General features: G+C 34.0%; 3 protein-coding genes and 1 pseudogene across 5 annotated transcripts; 3 read left to right on the top strand and 1 right to left on the bottom strand.

Annotated features, from left to right (window-relative positions):
- Positions 1-1,164: 1,164 nt before the first annotated feature.
- LOC18022431 (FBD-associated F-box protein At5g38590) lies at positions 1,165-3,409 on the top strand. Of its 3 annotated transcripts, XR_002900526.1 has the most exons (5): positions 1,165-1,427; positions 1,537-2,398; positions 2,477-2,620; positions 2,700-3,095; positions 3,351-3,409. XR_002900526.1 is itself a non-coding variant. In XM_024158849.1 (4 exons), exons 2-4 carry the CDS (start codon positions 1,571-1,573, stop codon positions 3,036-3,038), a joined length of 1,311 nt encoding a protein of 436 aa, XP_024014617.1. In that variant the 5' UTR covers positions 1,165-1,427; positions 1,537-1,570; the 3' UTR covers positions 3,039-3,183. The 3 variants fall into 3 exon arrangements, 2 of the variants coding, with proteins under 2 accessions (XP_024014617.1, XP_024014618.1); XM_024158849.1 differs by lacking the exon at positions 3,351-3,409 and having other exon boundaries at positions 2,700-3,183; XM_024158850.1 differs by lacking the exons at positions 2,700-3,095; positions 3,351-3,409 and having other exon boundaries at positions 2,464-2,539.
- On the top strand, positions 3,378-4,498 carry LOC18022430 (MATH domain and coiled-coil domain-containing protein At3g58260). The gene is given in 6 exon segments (XM_024158724.1): positions 3,378-3,388; positions 3,473-3,603; positions 3,606-3,632; positions 3,775-3,995; positions 4,096-4,193; positions 4,195-4,498. Coding segments are annotated over 6 exon segments (792 nt in total).
- Positions 4,499-5,156: 658 nt separating this feature from the next.
- On the top strand, positions 5,157-6,534 carry LOC18022429 (annotated as a pseudogene).
- A 247-nt stretch (positions 6,535-6,781) lies between these two features.
- LOC18022428 (glutamine synthetase cytosolic isozyme 1-1) lies at positions 6,782-10,086 on the bottom strand. Its single transcript, XM_006405790.2, has 11 exons — positions 9,797-10,086; positions 9,186-9,225; positions 8,990-9,093; positions 8,844-8,892; positions 8,646-8,752; positions 8,476-8,563; positions 8,265-8,393; positions 7,673-7,747; positions 7,493-7,584; positions 7,241-7,400; positions 6,782-7,144 (listed from the first exon to the last, which is right to left on the bottom strand). The coding sequence occupies exons 1-11, from the start codon at positions 9,868-9,870 to the stop codon at positions 6,992-6,994; spliced, it is 1,071 nt and encodes a 356-aa protein (XP_006405853.1). The 5' UTR covers positions 9,871-10,086; the 3' UTR covers positions 6,782-6,991.
- Positions 10,087-15,601: the final 5,515 nt, after the last annotated feature.

Raw genomic sequence — 15,601 nt, 5'->3', positions numbered from 1 at the left:
GAGTTCTGTTGAGGAAGAGATAAAAAATAATCAGAAAAAACTTTCTATAATTATAAATACGAATAAATGGTAATGGCCGAATGTCTAATATTGTTCTTATATTTTGGAAGATTTTTTTTAACAAAATTAATAATTTAATGATGTAATTATTTTATGAAACTCTTGTGCCTGCATAAGGTGCGGGCTAATTACCTAGTTTTATAATTGTATCATAATCTTTTTGTAACTAATACGCTGCTCTTTAATTTTTTTTATTCTTATATTTATCTTTAATAAATCATATATATATATATATATATGCATATATATTAACAAAACCGCTCATAAAAGCTTATAACGCATCAAATTACCATCCTTTATACTATTATGTGCGGTTTCACATATTCCTTCACAAAATTGGATCGCACTTATACTTTTTTTTTAGGTAGTGAATGGTAATAAAATGGCGGTACAGTTTTTGCCAACTTGGACTAAAAACGTCATTTGCTTCTATCAAGTTATCATATATATAAATCGTTTTTTTTAATTTGTTACAAAAATATATTAAAAATTTGCAAATAGTATTAAATACGGTCCATAAAGTGATCAAAATTGTGCATTTTTAAAAAGCTTCATTTTTAGCGTGTTTCAACTGCAGTTTTTGTTTTTGTTTATAAAAAAAAATATTAAAAAATGGTAAATAAATCTTGTTCTCTTATGAATTTTTATATGAAAAATATGTTTTGATAATTTCAAATATTATAAATAATTTTTACAATATGATAATTATTATGCTTTTACCGTATCTTATTTTTTTATCAATCAAATCTAATTTTGTACCGCTTATTCTATATTAACCACACTTGTTCTGCAAATGTATTTTTCCCGCATACTTCAGTTGACCCGTACTACACTTTTAAATTACTTTTCCCGCACAACTAAATACGCTGTCACCATTAGAACCCTTAAAAAAACAAAACCGCACTGTTTTCATATAATATTATGAAATTAAAATTTACAAATACATCCTGCATTTTATAAGTCTGCAGTACAATTCATTACATAAAGCATACAGCCCGGCCAAAGCCCAGGGCCAGGCCTACAAACCCTTTTAGATCTTTAGACTACTCGCTAATCAATAAGAAGAATCCGAAACGTTGATGTCAAAAACAAAAACAAAAAGAATCCGAAACGTTTTCATTTAGTGATGATGAGAACGAAGCTCCTTCGTCTGTGATTCCAATTTCTTTCCGATATTCTCTATTTCCTCGATTCAATTTTTAGTTTTGATTATACCCTTTTGTCAGCTCAGAGATTCAATCATCTTTATTTGGAATAGTGAAAATGGGTATGTAAGAACTTCCGATTTTATTCTGATTCCGGTTTCCAGGCTGAAAATTGAGCCTCTGGTTAACTTCAAAGGTCTTCTCTTGCTAGAGCTTTCTCTGGTATTGTTCTGTTCTCTGGTTTTGTTCTGTTCCTGTGTGTTGCTGTGTTTCCTCTCATTACTTATTCATTTGCTTGGGCTTTCGACAAAACCCTTTTTGAGTCTTACAGGTGTTGATTTCGACCAGAATCAAAGTTGTATGATATGGACAGAATCAGTGGGCTGCCTGATGAATTGCTGGAGAAGATATTGTCGTTTGTTCCAACACAAGTTGCTGTATCCACTAGCATCTTGTCTAAGCGTTGGAAGTTTCTCTGGATGTCGTTGCCTAAACTTGAGTACGATGATACATGTAACCGTTATCCAGAGTCTGCACTTGAGGAATTTATTGACAAGAATCTGCCATTACATAGAGCTCCGGTCATAGAAAGCTTGAGTCTCCATTTTGGTGGTGATTCAAATGTTGAACCTGAAGATATCAAACGGTGGGTTGAGATTGCAGTTTCTCGCAATGTACGTGAGCTGGATATATCTTATTCTCATTCAGAGAAAGAAATCATATTCCCGAGCAGCTTTTATACCTGCAAATCGCTTGTGGTCCTGAAACTCAGATACGTGACTCTCATGGATGTTCCCTCGACGGCTTGTCTTCCCTCTTTGAAAACCTTGAAGCTTGAAAGTGTTACACACCCTAATCAAGAATCTCTTCAACAGCTTCTATCTGTATGTCCTGTTCTTGAAGAACTATCGATGCATTTTGATGGTGATCACGATGGAGTGTTCACTGTTATTGTCCCGTCTTTACAGAGGTTATCACTCTATATAGCTCATGATTTGTTTTTGGAAGGGTATGAGATAGAGACTCCTTCTTTGAAGTATCTAAAGCTTGATGATCAGAATATTATGGAACACGAATCTGATATTACGAATATGCCAAAGTTGAATGAAGCATATGTTGATCTTGTTTCACATGATCTCAAGAGTGTTATTGGAACAGTCACATCTGTCAAGCGTCTTACTATATGTTCACCGGTAATTTTTTTTCTTCATTTTATCAATCTCGAATTTGTGGAATCCTCTGTTAATAATGTTTGTAGTATCGTGGGGCAGGATAATGCGTATGGTGATGATTTAGTTTTCAACCAGCTTCAACATCTGACGCTATGTGTTTGCAAAAATGATTCGTTGAATGTCCTTGGCCAATTGCTCAAAGATTCTCCAAACTTACAAGTGTTAGACATCTGTGTAATAGAAGTAAGTTAATAAACTATCTTTTTATTTTGTCTGAATTGCGGCAGTATGGTTTAATTCTAATTCTTCTGCTTGGTCTCAGGGTCATTGGACTGATGAGATGGTTTGCTGGAATCAACCGAGTTCTGTTCCTCAATGCTTGTTGTCGAGTCTACAGATTCTCAGCTGGTCAAGATACTTTGGGAGACCACAAGAGAGAGAGATTGCGATTTACATCTTGAAGAACGCTTGTTGCTTAAAGAAGGCAACGTTCTTGGCTGATACAGAGTATCATGTGTCAAACCTTGAGATGATCAAGGAATTGACACTTTCTTCTCGAGCTTCAAGCACATGCGAACTCGTTTTTGTTGAGGATGATGATGATAGAGAATTCGAAGCTGAATCTGAAGCTGAATCTGAAGCTGAATCTGAATCTGAATGATCGTGAGGAGAAAAACAGATTCCGCAAGAAACTTTAAGAATTGTTCGTATAAATTTTGTAAGGGAACCCCAATTTTCAGACTTGTTCGTTAGTTTGAAGGCGTTGATACTCAAATGCAAGTGATTTGTTTCGAGGAAGCAGATTCAGCAAGAAATGTTGGATTTTTTTCTTTAAGCTAATCTGCAATTACATTTTAAAAGCAAAAGTCTGAAAATGTTCATCCTAAAAACTTCTAATAGAGTTGGTTAGGATTGGTTTTGGCTTAATCCTTTATTAGAAATCAAACTAATCACCGTTTACGGTTTTTAGCAGATTAAGTTATCAAACGGTGGGTTGAAAATGGGTATCAAGTGTTAAGTGCAAAATGGGTATGAATACATTCCAAGTTTAGGTAATATTATCTTTTGCTTTTCTTTGTTTTTTTGCTTTGCAAGGCGTCTTGTGGTCTATCCCAAGGGAATTGAGAAGGCTAATTATTTGGCTCTGTTTTTAAGCGTAGCTGATTCTGAAACTTTGCCTTCTGGATGGAGAAGAAACACCAAATTTCGACTAATTGTTGTATATCAACATTAGAGGAATTCTCCCAAGTGAAAGGTGAAGAAAGTTTGGTTTAAGATTATTTCTATAAGGCGGAGAACAAAAGAGGTCATATTTTATGATCCTACTTTGTCATAATGGGACTTGTGCTGCAAACACGATTGTATTTATGTGTTGTTGCGACTCTTGTTTTGATCAGGAGGACAAGCTTATTGGTTTGATCAAAAGAACCCCACTTTGGGTTATAGAGATGTGCTTCCGCTTACAAAACTTCTTGACATAAATGGTGGGTTTCTAGTGAATGGAGAAGTCAAGATTGCTGCTGAAGTTGATTTTCTCGAAGTTATTGGCAAATCAGATATGTTAGAGGAAACTTCATTGGTAATGGATGTCAAAGGGTTTCAAGTTCTTCCTTCACAGGTAAGATACTTAAAACAATGAATGCTAACTTCATCAGTTTCTTGATAATTGTTATTTGATATGGTTTTTTCTAAACAGATTTTTGTTTTCTCACTAGTAGGTAAATGCTATGAACCGTTTGTTTGAAAGACACCCAGACATTGCATCAAAGTTCCATATAAAGAACCAAGAACTTAAGACAGCATACATGAATGTCCTAAACTAAGTCTCTGCGCCGGTGGCCTAAGAAAATCTTCAAAGATGATCTGTCTGATGCAGAAGCTACTCTTGCAAACATGACAAACGTAGGGTTTAAGCTGGATTGGTTGGAGAAGAAGCTTGATCAAGTTAAAGAAAGTAAGGAGAAAGAGGAAGCTGGTGAGATTCAGATGCAAAAGATTGAGGAAGACTTGAAGGATTTGAAGCATAAGTGCTCAGAACTTGAAGCTCAGCTGGAGAAGGAGAAAGCAGAGCTTTTGGCCTCCAGAGCTACACTCTCCTTGTCTGATGACGATGTTATCTAATGAATTGAGTTCTTAGGAAAATAGATTTAGGTTCTGCGAATCTAGATGTTGTGGACTTCACACACAATTTGTATCTATAAAAGTAATTTTTTTTCTATTATGGATAACACCAATTTAAAAACCGAATCTCTTATTTTTTTATATCACTAAAACGAGTTAATTTTTTCATCGAATTTCTTTATCAAGAATCGAAATTTGTTTATTTATCCAAAACTTTATTTAAGATTTGATTCAAAACAGAATTTGAGGTTTCTGTTGTATACTACGTTTACCATTTAATAAATGTTAGCCATTAAACAAAGTTTGAAGAATTTTTTTTTTAGGTAAATATGGAAAGTGATTTTGGAAATCATAACTCCAACTTTTTTTGACATAGATTAATATTTATAAACGTTTTTAATCTGACGAATAAGGAAATTTAATTCCTTAATTCCTTATCACTAATATTCGTCAGATTATATAAAAAAAGGAAAGTTGATAATATAAAAAATCATAAATCCGTATTGTAATGGATTTTGTATTTCGTAATTATATTCAGATTGGTTTCTCTATAGTCTCTATAAATACAGCAGCATCCATCCAAATTAAACACAACCGAGAGGTTTCAAGAAATACTTTCTCTGTATCCAAATCAAAACCCTAGACATCATCAACGACGATGGAAGGAGGAGTATTGCATGTTGTGAAGCCCTTGTTAGCTTTTGTTCCCGAGGTGAAGCCATGTGAGAAGAAGGTTCCATTGAGAGAGAAAGTGATCTACACTGTGATTACTCTCTTCGTTTTTCTCGTTTGTAGTCAACTTCCTCTCTACGGCATCCACTCCACAACCGGTGCGGATCCTTTCTACTGGATCCGAGCCATTCTCGCATCAAGCCGTGGCACCGTTATGGAGCTCGGTATCGGTCCCATCGTCACATCAGGACTCGTGATGCAGTTCTTGACAAGCTCAAAGATTATTCAAAAGGAGGATCGTGCTCTCTTGAACGGTACTCAAAAGCTTCTCGGGATTCTGATCGCCATAGGACAAGCCGTGACATATGTTCTCTCTGGAATGTATGGTCCTCTTGCGCAGCTCGGTGTTGGAAACGCGGTTCTTGTCGTCCTCCAGCTTGTCTTCGGAGGAATCATTGTTCTATGTCTTGACGAGCTTCTCCAAAAGGGTTATGGTCTTGGCTCGGGAATCTCTCTTTTCGTAGCGACTAATCTCTGCGAGAGCGTTATCTGGAAAGCGTTTAGCCCCGTGACAGTTCAAGGACGTTTTGGAACCGAGTTTGAAGGCTCCTTGATCTCGCTCTTCCATAAACTGATAACTAGGTCTAGCATCGGACAAGCTTTCTTCAGACAAAACCTTCCGAACGTTACAAACTTGCTCGCAACGGTCTTGGTCTTCCTGGTCGTCGTCTACTTCCAAGGCTTCCGCGTTTTCTTGCCCGTTAAGTCAAAGACTTCACGTGGTGGTGGTGGTGGCTCTAGTTACCCGATCAAGCTCTTGTATACCTCAAACATGCCGATTATTCTCCAATCCGCTCTCGTCTCAAATCTCTACTTCATCTCTCAGCTTCTCTACAACAACTTCAGTGGTAACTTCTTGGTTAACATATGTTGGGACAGTGGAGAGAATCTGTACCAGTCGGTGGTCTCGCTTACTTAATCACACCTCCATCAAGTTTGGCGGATATGGCAGCTCATCCTTGCCATGCACTCTTCTACATAATCTTCATGCTCTCTGCTTGTGCGTTTCTCTCAAAGGCGTGGATTCAGATCTCGGGGTCTTCTGCTAGAGACGTAGCAAAGCAGCTCAAGGAACAGCAATTGGTGATGCCTGGATACAGAGAGTCTAACTTGCATAAGGAGCTTAACCGCTATATCGCAACATCAGCTGCTTTTGGAGGAATGTGTATTGGTGCACTCACTGTTCTTGCTGACCTCATGGGAGCTATTGGGTCAGGGACCGGAATCTTCTTGCCGTCTCAACTATATATCAGTGTTTTGAGACTTTCGACAAGGAAAAATCCAGCGAGCTTGGTTACTTATGAACCATCAACACATTTTTAAGATGTAACCCTTTTGTTTTCTGCCTATACATTCCTAAGATGTAGTTTCTTTCTGTTAAGACATTTTCTAAGATTACGCATGTTATCAAATTCAATGTCTAAATATGTTATCCAATTCAATGTCTATAATTTATTTAGTTACTCAAACCAAAAATATAGAAAAGAAAACTCTAAACAGAAACCCAAACTGGCCACCTTTTTTGTCCCAGTCAAGTGGTAAAAGAGTTTGTAAAATGAATCAACCCTTTTCCAAATAGTGTTTATTCATAATGATACAAAGAAAGGTTTTCAGTAGATGGCAAATAATTAAACGACAGAAAAAAAAATCAGAGCAAATCTTGACTTGTTTCTGAGACATTGCTTGAATAGAAACACACAAACGTTGAATCTTGCAAGAAACACAATTGAGTGAAAAATTTCAAGATTTTCTTGAATCTGATCAAGGATTCCAGAGGATTGTGGTCTCTGCAATCATGGAAGTGACAATGTAAGGATCCATGTTCGAAGCTGGCCTCCTGTCCTCAAAGTATCCTTTCCCATCTTTCTCTGTGTCGCGTCCTACACGGATCGATGCTCCACGGTTTGCAACACCCTAAATTCAACATTCAAACACAATCTCAGATACAAACAAACCAAATGTAATTCGACTTTTAACTATTCAAAAACCGTCAAGTGTTAGCTAAGTTACCCAAAGGAAAGTGTTGATGTCAGCAGTCTCGTGGTGACCAGTAAGACGACGCTCATTGCCTTCACCGTAAGCTGCAATGTGTTCTTTGTGTCTCAGTCCCAATTTATCGATTGCCTTCTTGATAATCTCGTAACCACCATCTTCCCTCATTGACTTGGTACTGAAGCAATTCCCATGTGTGTTCTTTGAATCAGCATAAGAAGATCACAAGACAAAACATTAAAATTTAAAAATCGATTCTTGAATATGTACCTGTAATTGCAGTGAGCACCAGCACCGTTCCAGTCACCGGGAATCGGTTTCGGGTCAAAAGATACCACCACACCAGCAATCTCTGTGATCCTCTGTTTTTAGAACGAGCAGAGTGTTATTTAACCGAAATTAACAGAACAAACCATTGATGTTTGAATGTTTTTAATCGTTGAAACATACTTCCAAAATGTAACGAGCGACCCAGATTTCATCTGCGGCCGAGATACCAATAGCTGGACCGACTTGGAACTCCCACTGTTCTCAACACAGAAGATTTGGTAATTACTACTTTTTGCAAAAGATTTGATTTTTAAGATCATAACTGAAAATCAAAGAGAAATAAGATCAAAGCTTATGAAAAAGATTTGATATTTAAGGTCATAACTAAATACAGAAATGCAAACCGATTTTGATCCTTAAGATCATAATGTAATATCAAAGAGCACAAGGATCGAAAAAAAAAATAAATCAATATCAAAGAGAAAAAGGATCATAGCTATATGAAAAAGATTTGATATTTAAGGTCATAGCTGTATACACAAATGCAAACGATTTGATCTTTAAGATCATCATGTAATATCAAAGAGGAAAAAGGATCAAAGCTTTATGAAAAAGATTTGATCTTTAAAATCAGAGAAATAGGATCAAAGCTTTAGTAAAAAGATTAACTTTATATCAAAGAGAAAAAAAAGATCAAAGATTTGAACTTTAAGGTTTCCCAATAAATATCAAAACGGAATACGAGCCAAGTTTTTTTGGTTATGAAAACTACCTGACCAGGCATGACTTCTCCATTGATACCACTAATGTTGATTCCAGCGTATAAGCAGGCCTTGTAGTGAGAATCAACAATATCTCTACCAAAAGATTTGTCTGCTCCAACACCACAATAGTAAGGTCCCTGTAAGATATATTCGCAAAATATTTTTAGAAAACCGAACATTGAAAAGCAACAAAACCCATTATTCATTCATCTTCTTCACCTGAGGGCCAGGAAAGCCACCAATAGGCCAACCAACAGGCCAATTAACTTCTTTCTGAAGTAAAGTGTACTCTTGCTCAATACCATACCTAGTTTTCAAAAGAAAAATCATCAATAACATCGCATTTTACAACAAACTGGCTCAAACGATATCATCAAATACAGACTCACCATGGCACTTCAGCTACAACATCAGGGTGGCTAAAGACCTTAGCTGCAGCGTGTCTTTTGTTTGTCGGGATTGGTTCACCCGCGGGAGTGTAAGCATCACACATGACCTGATCAAAAACCATTACAAAGGTTATGATGGATGTAACAATAACGTTTGGTTACAACAACAAGAAATATCAAAACTTTGATTGAACTTACAAGAATATTATTGCCTCTACGGAAAGGATCTTTGAATATGGCTTGAGGGCTATAAAAGACATAATACAAAACATAAACGATTACTAATCTTTATGTTTGTGAAGAAAACTGGTATAAAATAAGATCAGAAAGAACAGATTATTTACTATAAGATGACTTCACTGTCTTCCCCAGGAGCTTGTCCTGTGCTTGAACCATCATAGTTCCACTTTGGTAGCTTCGAAGGGTCACTCACTGGTCCAGGGAGAGTCTACATATAAACAAAATTACACTATAAACCAAACTTGTGATTTAGGCTAAAAATAGAAATTGACAAAAAGTTGGATTTTTTGCCAAAATTACCCTGGCTTTGCTTCTCATATCCATTCCAGAACCTCCAACCCTGATTTAGTAAACAGAGAAACACAAAAGAGTAACAAATTATTTTTTAAAAAAATTCAACCTTTACTTCTTCAGAACAGAGTCAAAAACAGAGCAAACATAGTTTTACTTTTACAGCAGATTCAGAATCTTTGTAGAATAAATCAGGAAATTCAACATATGATTCAAACATATAAACACAAACGAGTTACAAATTAGTAAACCGAGAAACACAAACGAGTAAAAAAATTATTTCAAAAATATCGATCATTACTTTCTAAGTACAGAGCAAAAAAACAGAGCAAACATAGTTTTACAGCAGATTAGAAACTTAATAGAAGTAATCAGCAAATTAAACAGAGATCTCAAGGACTAAACAAAAAAAAGGAATTGGATCTAAAGGACTAATAAGATCGATCAAAGGCGCAGAATCTACTTAATCCATACAAACCCAAATCAAACAGAGTCAAAAGTTGGAAAAACAACACGAACCCATTGGATTAACGATTTGATCATTATGAGCACGTATACGGTAAAATACATAAACATAACAAAAAAAAAACGATTTTTATGAAGGAAGGAAGAAGAAGAACCATATGTATTCAGCAATGATTTTGTCAGTGGTCTCTGAGAGGTTCAGGTTAACGAGATCTGCAAGAAGACTCATGGCTAGGAACAACAAGATTGGTTGATCGTAATAGTCAAATTCAGAGTAAAATGGAATGGAATCGAATCAAATCTGTCTCGAGTCTTGGTACTGTATTGGTATTGGTGGATGTGAAGAGTACTTATAGAAAGAGGGTGCAGAGATCGAGAAGAGAAGAGAGGGTGACGTGAAGACTTAGGAGACTTTTTGGCTCTCCACATAGAAAACAAAATTGCAAAACGTAAGAAATCAAATAAAATATAAAGAGATTCTCCTGCGGCCCAATGGAATCTTATATAGATATTTAGTTTTTTTTTGGCATGTATATACATAGTAACATTTATAAAGTTAACATACATATATGTTCTCTTTTTTTTTTTCACATGTACACGAAGTTCTAGTTTTCATGAGGTTTTGAGAAAAATATCTCTCTATATAAAAAAGAGTTGTGATAGAAATTATACAGTACTAGTTTTGTCAAATTTTTACCAAATAAATGTGCTGACTACATATACAATTTATTTGATTTTTAAGTAACAAAGTTACCAAATTATAGGAAATGATATATCAATTAAATATTGGTTAAGGTAATTTTTGTTCTTTCAGAGGTAAGTTTCCTAGAAAAATAACAAAGAACGCTAAAGATTGAAAAACACGATAATAAGATATTTTATTATATTTTTGATGTTTAAGTTAATAAACTAAAAAAAACGTGATATGTCAAAAATGAAAAAAAAAATCGGAAACAAGGAAGAAAAGTGTTTAGATGACTTTCTATCCTTAAGAATGATGGATCCTCAAAATATCATCAAATTTTGTGGATTTTTAGAGAAGTTTAAAAAATGAGACTGAATCTCGATGATTGTTACTTACAATATGTTGTTGTAGCCTGAGGCTGTAAAATACTGCAAGTTTAACAAAGTGTTTGCACATTTAATGAGAAAGAACCTGTGCGCTCAAAGTTAAAGACGCAGAAATCTAATCATCTGGTCAACAAATTGGATTCAGAGATTTTACTTTAATATGTTGCCATTAAGTTATCTTAATTTGATTGGAGAAGTATCAAGGGCAAAACAAATATAGAATTCATTGTATAAAGTGATATTGAAAACCTTCGATATGGAAAATACATATACGTCTTGATCAAGAACTTCCGAAAACTGTGTTTGCCATACAGAATCAATTTTTTTTTATTTTTTACAATCTGCTTATATTATTAAATAGTAAACGGAAAATCCAAAAAGTTTACAAGCCAAAAGGTAGCATATCTAATGGGAAAACGGCCAATTCCTACACGAACTTTGTGCCTGCTGAAAGTTCATACACGAATTTTTAAGTCATGCCCATACTTACACGAACTAGCTTGATTTGGTCAATTACTACAAAACCGCAGGCGATGTGAGATGTCCGTCAACGATTTCTGATGTGGCAGCCAGGTGTATTACCGGTTTTATCTGGTTTGATTTTTAATATTTTTTTGTTAAGTATAGAGATAAAACGACGTCGTTTTATTTTAACTTAAACCGTATTCTCAAATTTCAATACGATGTCGTTTTACAATTTGGGGGAAATTCTAAATTAGGGGTTTGTGAAATAAGCTGCGATTTGGGATTTGGGATGGTTTAATACCGGTTTGGTCCGGTTTGATTTCCAATTTTTTTTTAATTATTTAACTTAAACATTATTCTCAAATTTGGGGGAAATTTTAAATTAAGGTTGGTGAGATAAACTGCGATTTGGGATTTGGAATTAAGCATTTGGGATCGAGGAGATAAGCTGCGATGGTTTCCGTCAACGAAAAAGACGAGTAGGTGCTGCGAGTTTGTTCATTTCGATTGCGTGGTAGAAGTGTCAACTCGATTCTATTTCATTTCCGAGTTTTGCTGAGTTTCGACAATGAGGTAAATCAATAAAAACGATGTCGTTTGGATTTATTTAGCTTTAAAAAAATAAATTTTTTTTAACATTTCTACGCATACTCACATGTCAGCATCCATTAACGGTGATATATACCTCGTTAACGGGTTTGGGGGAATTGACCAGATTACAAGCGGTTTTGTAGTAATTGACCAAACAAGCTAGTTCGTGTAGGTATAGGCATGGCTTAAAAGTTCGTGTATGGATTTTCAGCAAGCACAAAGTTCATGTAGAAATCGGCCGTTTTCCCCATATCTAATAATAAAAAAATTACATCAGTGGAATGGGGTCGTTTTACTATTTGATCTGCTGCTTAATAATATACTCTTCTAACAAAAGATCATTATTTTTATCTTTATTAAACAAAATAAAAAATAAAAATTGGCTCTAGCATAGCCGATATATCATTTTGGTAACAAAATATCATTGAATCATCATTGAATCGATACAATGGTGTAGAGTGTAGAGGGTGATTAGGTGGTCATAACGATTAGACACTCTAATTAATAAATTCCTAATTTGAATATGTTTTAAAATGTGAACCTACTTTGATTATTACTTTTAAACTAAATTCGCTAATTTGTTAATGTAGGATTAGATCAAAATTTTCTACAATCATTTTTTGGGTTTTTATGAGGTATTTCATCAAGGATAAGAATCAAGAGAGATATTTCACGGTGTCATATCGACATCACAGGGTCATTGTTTGTCCATCGAATCTTCGATCTTGAATCTATTCTACAGTTTCCACAAATGACTTTTCAACCAAAAAACTGTACTTATTTACAAGAAACCGAGGACCAATGAAAACATCAATGCTCTAAACTCTCAGCAATAGAAAACCAAATATTATAGAGTAATGGATTCAGGTAGTAGTTTAGAAAATAGTAATGATGTGACTTAAAGTAAATACTTCTTAGATGGGTGATTTTATTTTCTTAAGTGGTATGAGACAAGTTATTTTTTTTTGGCATTACATATTATTTTTTTTGTATCATATTATTTCTTATGTGAGTGTCTAACTTTAGGAGTTTAGGACTCTGGATTTTATGTTTTTTGTTTCTTGTTTCTTTGTTACTAATTGTTTTTGGTAGAACGATATATGTTATTCTAAACATCTACAAGGAAAAAAAACATGTTACAAAAGAGAATTACGGTATCTTATCCACATCACATAGTCATTATCATCCCATGGATTTTTTTCATCCTGAACCTATTCTAGGGTTCTTTTCTGCAATGACTATTCAACCCAAACTTGACAAGAAACCGATTAGCAAAGAAACCATAGATGCTCTTAATTCTCACCAATACAAACCAAAATATTCTAACTGATTTTTTTTTGTGGACTATACTAAACTTATCAGGATAATGAATTGAAAATATGTTATGTCCAATTATAAAGTTGAGTTGATTTTTTTGGTTTGCTTGCATGTAAGAGGCCGTTCATGACCGGCATTGGTCAAAAAGATGTTTATATAAGGTGCGTTGAAGTTTAAATGCGTTGACTATTTTTCTTTTTGTAATTCCCGTTGACTTATAATCGATTAGCTGCATCATCAATGATGGGGACATTTATAATTATTTATATATATTTGTTTTTTGACATCAAGTAATTATTTTATTCTAAATGAGTAAATTAACCAAAATGTATACGACAATAATACAAGTTGAAGAAGAAAAAAGAAAATGAAATCGCGGAAATGCTTGAAACCGAATTGGATACGTACACGGGACCAATGAATGAATAATGACAGTGTCAATATGTCTTACTTGCACATTCAAAATTGTCCATTCTAATTATTACATTCGCGACTTGCATTTTACATGTCGACGAAAAGTTTCATTCAGTTTCAAAGAAAACTGATAACTATTTTCGTAAAATGATTGAATTGATTGACATATATATGTAGCTGGAAATGAATATTGTTTTGTACGATTCAATCATTGTACGAAGATAATTATCAGCTTCTTTAAACTATTGCATAGAAAGATTTATAGTTACTAGGGTGGGTCATGAAAGAGTTGTAACACAGAGACAATGAGTTGAACACACTGATTTTGCAAAACACTTTTTTGCCTTCTATTAGAAATCACTTAAACAATCTCAAACGATCTGTCTAATCAGTTTTACACGACTTTGCAATGCAATTCGACACTGACCAATTCCTAATCTACTCGACCGAGCACAACAATAGTTGTGGAACTAGATTACAATCACTCACCAAGAACCCTAAACTCTCACTTAGTTTCTTGTGATATTGCTCTCTCAAATCTCGCTCAGAACGGCCAACCCTACTGAACTCATTTTCCATGGAATATATACCACCTCGCCTTATGTATATCTCCTTTCCATTTTCGGTTGGGATTCCAATCTCCCTTTCTTATTACAAAGATCTTCTTCCTTGCCTTGCATCAATAGTGCCACGTCAGCATATCTTCTGCATCCTACGTGTTATTTCCGCTTTTCTGTGCGTCACACAAAAATATTAAAAATCAAACCAGATATTTAAAAGCTATTTTGATTTCTTCCAATTGACCCGATTTATATAAAATAGTTTTAAGGTATGGTAGACTTTTTTTTGTTCAAGTAATTAACGTAGAAGAATTCGTGGAAGCGGTTAAATATTTGACTTAATTTGTTAAAAAAAAGTTTTGTGACGATACTAATATTTATTTTTCTTAACAAAAACTAATTGTTACAGTATAATTTTAATAATTAGCTAATTTAAAAAACAAATGATTAATCGGTTAGCAAAACCAAAAATATCTTATAATAGTATATATATATATATATATAATCAAGATGTTGATGTCTTGATGATTGTCTGTAAACATATTCCTGAGGCTGGCCAACTGATTTGTTATCATATAAATATATAATTAAGATGTTATTGATAATGTACTGATGTATTATTGTATCATGTCGTGCTTTAGCTTAATAATATTCACATTATTTAATTTATTGATGTTTCAGTTTAATTCTGACATCAGAATATAGAGGTCCACTCTCGCAATCCAGCAGCGGCACTATGCCTTCGCCTGCACACATATATCTTCATTAGGGATAAAATATAAATTACAAAATGTTGATACAAGCATTTCTCTCTTGCTGGTGTGGAGTACCTCTGCATAAATAAATTTCAATTGATTTCAGGGCAGAATTGGAGCCAATAAAAGATAAACAGAAGATTCAATTAGCAGTGAAACCAAAAATATTGAAACAAGGAAAGTTACTAATTAAGAAAAAGAACACATTCACTCATCAACGTATATGTGTCTCTCTACTACTAACACCCACAAAAAAAAACCGGAAATTTATTTACACTACTAGTTAATTTTTTCGCGCCTTGCGCGGACTGATATAATTTCATTTGATTGTTTGAAAATGTAATAGTAGTTTGAATTCATTTGTTTTTTATTCTTGAGTATATTTGTTTGTTAGAGTTTCTTGCATTTTAATATTAGAAAACATGATTGTTAAAACAGTATATAATAGAAGAGAATAAACAAAAACATAGTAGTATCCAAATAATTTAGTTTAAATAGTTTTGAAATCTTTTGATCACTATTCTATGTATTTTAGATGTAATTTTTTGAAGTACCGTATGAACTTATTCGATTTTGATCACTGTTTTATGTTTTTTAAACATCACAAATACCGTCATTCCATTAGTTATTTTTTTTATAACTTTTTTGTTAGAGGTTTTTTTTGTTAATTTCAGTTTTTTTTTGTTTTGAAACGACATTTCATTACTTTTTAAATAGTTTACATTTTTTGTTTCTTTTAACATTGTTGTTAGATTTTTTCTAAATTGCATAAACATAAAAAATATAA

Source organism: Eutrema salsugineum, unplaced genomic scaffold (genome assembly GCF_000478725.1).
Source record: "Eutrema salsugineum unplaced genomic scaffold, Eutsalg1_0 scaffold_14, whole genome shotgun sequence".
NCBI classification, from domain to species: Eukaryota; Viridiplantae; Streptophyta; class Magnoliopsida; order Brassicales; family Brassicaceae; genus Eutrema; species Eutrema salsugineum.
The sequence above is the reverse complement of the archived record's forward strand: the minus strand, read 5'-3'. Positions and strand labels throughout refer to the sequence as shown.

Excerpts from the sequence above, each read along its gene's own strand:
- LOC18022431 (XM_024158849.1), top strand. The coding sequence starts at position 1,571 with ATGGACAGAATCAGTGGGCTGCCTGATGAATTGCTGGAGAAGATATTG. Across the intron at positions 2,399-2,476 it reads GTCTTACTATATGTTCACCG|GATAATGCGTATGGTGATGA; the intron begins GTAATTTTTTTT and ends ATCGTGGGGCAG. Across the intron at positions 2,621-2,699 it reads TAGACATCTGTGTAATAGAA|GGTCATTGGACTGATGAGAT; the intron begins GTAAGTTAATAA and ends GCTTGGTCTCAG.
- LOC18022428 (XM_006405790.2), bottom strand. The coding sequence starts at position 9,870 with ATGAGTCTTCTTGCAGATCTCGTTAACCTGAACCTCTCAGAGACCACT. Across the intron at positions 8,753-8,843 it reads GTAGAGGCAATAATATTCTT|GTCATGTGTGATGCTTACAC; the intron begins GTAAGTTCAATC and ends GTTTTTGATCAG. Across the intron at positions 8,564-8,645 it reads GTTGTAGCTGAAGTGCCATG|GTATGGTATTGAGCAAGAGT; the intron begins GTGAGTCTGTAT and ends TTTGAAAACTAG.